Source organism: Dipodomys spectabilis, unplaced genomic scaffold (assembly GCF_019054845.1).
Source record: "Dipodomys spectabilis isolate Male_0828 unplaced genomic scaffold, ASM1905484v1 ptg000265l, whole genome shotgun sequence".
NCBI lineage: Eukaryota > Metazoa > Chordata > Mammalia > Rodentia > Heteromyidae > Dipodomys > Dipodomys spectabilis.
In genome coordinates, this window is record NW_024870942.1 from 394,864 (window position 1) to 399,111 (window position 4,248).

General features: G+C 37.6%; 1 gene segment (V, D, J or C); it reads left to right on the top strand.

Annotated features, from left to right (window-relative positions):
• The first annotated feature begins 2,310 nt into the window (after window positions 1–2,310).
• On the top strand, window positions 2,311–3,187 carry LOC122125424. The segment is given in 2 exon segments: window positions 2,311–2,350; window positions 2,513–3,187. Coding segments are annotated over 2 exon segments (465 nt in total).
• The last annotated feature ends 1,061 nt before the right edge of the window (window positions 3,188–4,248 follow it).

The following is a 4,248-nucleotide window of genomic DNA, read 5'->3' on the forward strand; positions in this document are numbered from 1 at the left end:
GAAACTTTTCTAGATAAAACAATTCAGATATTTTTTACTTCTTTGACATTCACAGTGCATAACTACGGGATCAGGTAAAAGAAAACTAGACAAACAAAAGGAGCTTGAGCTTGCACATTTTAATCCCAACTCCCATGTGAATATTTCTATTTATACTTTAAAGCTTTTAGAGACAATTAGATCACTCATTCTTATTTGGAAAGATTACTTGCGAGCTCTGCTAACTAACCTTTTAATTTTGACATATCATATACAGTTTAATTAACAGTCTTAATAATTTTGGAAGGAAACAAATACTAAATTTACAATAAAGATTCAGAAAATGAAAAAATAGGAACTAATGTTTAAATTATGTAGTTATTACATCTGTAGGTTTTATATGGACAATAAAATTATAATGCAAATACATTTAAATTGTTAACTAATGTAATAAAGTATTCCTTAGCACTTTTGTGGTCACTTATTTACACACAAGTATCATTCTTATGGAAATGGAAAGACTTACAAAAATCATATTAAGTGAAGTAAGCCAGACCCTAAGAAACATAGACTGCACAGTTTCCCTCATTGTAAAATCAATGACCAAACACAATTATTACTTATCAGAAATAGGACCAAATATTAAAGGCAGAACCCCTCTGTAGAGAGAAACTCCAGGTCATATGGCCAGTAGTCAGCCTAAGGCTTTTCTATATTCAATAAAAAGCAAAAGAACATCGCTCCCTCGCTCAAGTTTCCCAGATTGGCAAATTTGCAGTTTATCACAAATATTACTGAAGACCACTAACAACTTGAGGTTTATCACCAGCTGTACTGAGTTGCTTTATCAGCCAGCGCTTATGATTTAAAAAAACATTTCTGTAAAGAAAATTTCAGTGCACCCCTAACCATGAGAATGAGTTTCTAATGTCTTGAGATTTAAACTATACTACCTCAACTCAAAGCTATGATTTGCTTCTGGTTCTGCAGTTCAAGACTATGCTTTGCTTCTGTAAATCTGCTTGCTTGCTTTGACAAACACCACCTGCATGTGGGTTTTCCCTTTCAAATTCTGCTGGGAAAAAGGGCCTGCCACTGCACCTTACATCCCAAATACTGGGGTATAGTTGCTGAGCAACCAATAAGGACTCTTTGCTCTGAGTTGGTGGCCTTATTTCCAGAATTGGGACTTTCCATCATTTGAAAATTAGTATATGTCTAGGATAGTCCTAGAAGAGAATCATAATAGCTCAATTGTGTACACATGACCATATAAGATGATGCTAAGTTAAATGAACTCCAAGATAGTGAAACAAGAGGTTTTTCTTTATTGCTATTGTTTTAATGCACTATGAGAAGTTTTTCTTTTTTCTTTCATTTTTTCCCTCTGGTATATCCCCTGTTGTCACTGTATTTCATTATGTCACACTGTGTATTGCATATATGTTTATCTGAATTGGGGAAAGGAAGGGGGAACAACAAAATGGTGACACAAAAAGGCAAACCAATGCAACAGCAATACAAGACAATACCTTGGAAATGAATTTCACAACTTGTGGGGTAGGGAGTGGGAGAAGGGAAAGTAGAAGAAAAACAAGAAAAAGAGTAACAATGTTCGACAAGAAATGTACTCATTACTTTATGTATGTAGCTGTAACAACTCTGCTCATCACCTTAACAAAAAAAATTAAATTAAAAAATTGAATTTGAAATTATTCTAAAACAGCAAATGTCATATTTCAAGAACTGGTAGTGATACCTCAACCAAAGTCCACGTATTCATTTTTAGTTTCAATTAACAAATATGCATTGGGCACCTAGGATCTCAGTCATTTTCTGTGTTTTGGAAAAACAGTGCTATAAACACAGAATCAGTACTAATATAGCCTCTTATCACTTCCTGTAACTTCAGCACAAAGCACTGCCATGACATTACAATGGTTAGGGTGGCCCACAATAGAAACATGAGGCAAGAAAGGCCTGGGTTAAAGTGTCCAAGGCAATTGGTGTCTTTTCAGCTACACACACTGGGTTGCTCTTCTCTAAGAAATAAATAAAACACTTTAGAAGTCATCATTTTTTTCCTATAAATTAACAGAGAATACTTGAAGACTGGTTTATGACTGATAGCTTAGGTCAGGGAGGAGGACATCTGACTTTGGGAGACCATCAACAGTGGCCCCAGTTCAGGCCCTGTGCACCAGGGGGAGCAGCTACCTGACACAAGCTTATTTCCTGTGGAGATAGTAGTTTAAATACATTGTTTCTCTATCACTTTCAACGTTTCTTTCACTGAAGAATAGAGAACATATTTTCCTAACACTAGAAGGAATGTCTCCATGGTTAATGACAGTAATATTCTTAATAGTCGGTAAGTAAAATCAATTTTAAAATTTGGACGCTTTCTACTACAAATTCAACAAAATCTTTCTTTTCTTTTTTTCCTCTGCCCCCCGCCTCTCAACCAAATCTTTACCTAAAATTTACCTGAGAACTTTATTCCCAGACTGACACAGATCTCTTTTTCCTCCAGGAAGGACTTGTGGAATATCGGTGACCCAGAAGGAAAGCCGCATATCTGTGTTGGAAGGGGCTTCCATGACCATAGACTGCACTTATACAGCAACAGGGTACACTTATCTCTTCTGGTATGTCCAGTATCCTGGAGATGGTCTCCAGCTTCTCCTGAAAGCCATCACAGCCAATGAGAAGGGAAGCTATAAAGGATTTGAAGCCAGATATGACAGAGAAAACACCTCCTTCCACTTGAAGAAAGCTGCAGTCCTAGAGTCAGACTCGGCTGTGTACTACTGTGCTGTGAGTGACACAGTGGCAGAAACCACAGGGGGAGCTGAGCACAAACTGAGGGACAGCAGAGGTCTGGCAGCTGAACATCTGCCCTTCAGATTGTTGTGGTTTCAGCACAGTCTTAGGTGTGTGCCTTCACTTACCTCCTGATCCAAAATTCCACAAATGTCAGAGGAAACAGGAAATGGACATCACCATATTTAGCTGTTCAGTAGTGAACTGAAGAAGACTGGTCTGATGGAGAGAAAGATGTGGAAGCTTTTAGGAGTCTCATTCGTCCTATCCTGTGTCAGCTGTGCTGTGAGAAGGTGGCTCTGCAGAAGTCAATAAAACAAGCAGATTATGGTAACCTCCTCTATATTGTGGAATTTCACATTGGATGGTGGTGCTATTGTGCTCATTTTGAGACACTACCCAAAAAGAACATGTCAAAAGGAACCTAATGCTTCTCCTCTGTGTGATTTCCATTTAAATGGGGTGGGCAGCTGTGTGTATGTTCAGCAGAGCCCTATGTTCATGAGGACCCAGGAAAGAATGCCTGTCATTCTCAAAAGCACTTCTTAAGACAGAGCAGCCTTCAACTGCCATTAATGTCTGCAGTATCCTGGGTAGACTCTCCTGCCTTTGAAGTTAATTTCTAGTAACCAGAAGAAACACAAAATCAAAAAATATTAAAATACTGCTAAGAAATAAAAAAGGCTTCAGTTATTTCAATACCCCGGCCTCCCGTTTTGCAGAATCAGTTTCCTACTTCTGTGTTATGCAGCTCAGTGTTCCCGACCCACAATTCTGATCCAGGCCTGGTCTTGGGGTTAAAGTGAGGAAATCTTGTTTTGTAGTTATATTGAAAGACTAGACATTGGAGTCAGCTCTAGTCCTACTGCATCAACCTAAATAAGTCCCCTTCCCAAAAGGTGTGTCATTGGTAGAAAACTGAATGAACAATTCCAAGATTAGTCCCAGTTTTGTAAAAACATATTCTTTAAAGCAAAAATACATAAGAGTCCATCACATGCTACTAAGAATAGCTATGAAAGAAAGCATAAAACAACAAATACTGGTGAGAATTTGAGGGGAAATGGAACCCTTATGCACTGTTGGTGGAAATATAAAGTAATACAACTTCTATGGAAATCACTGTGAATATTCCTCACACAACTGAACATAGATATATCATATGATCAAGCTGTTCTTCTCCTGGGTATATGCCCAAAGGAATGAAAGTAAGCAGACAATAGATGAACCTGAACACACTGTTTATTGTTACCCAATTCATACTGACTAAGCTGTGCAATCGACCTTGGTGCTCAGCAATAAACAAATGAATAAAGAAAATATAGCACTTTTATAGACAAGGTAAAATCATGACATTTTCAGAACTTGAGGAACCTGAAGAAAATTGTGTTAAATGAGATAACCCAGACTAAAAAAGACAAGTGTTACATATTTTCCCTCATATGT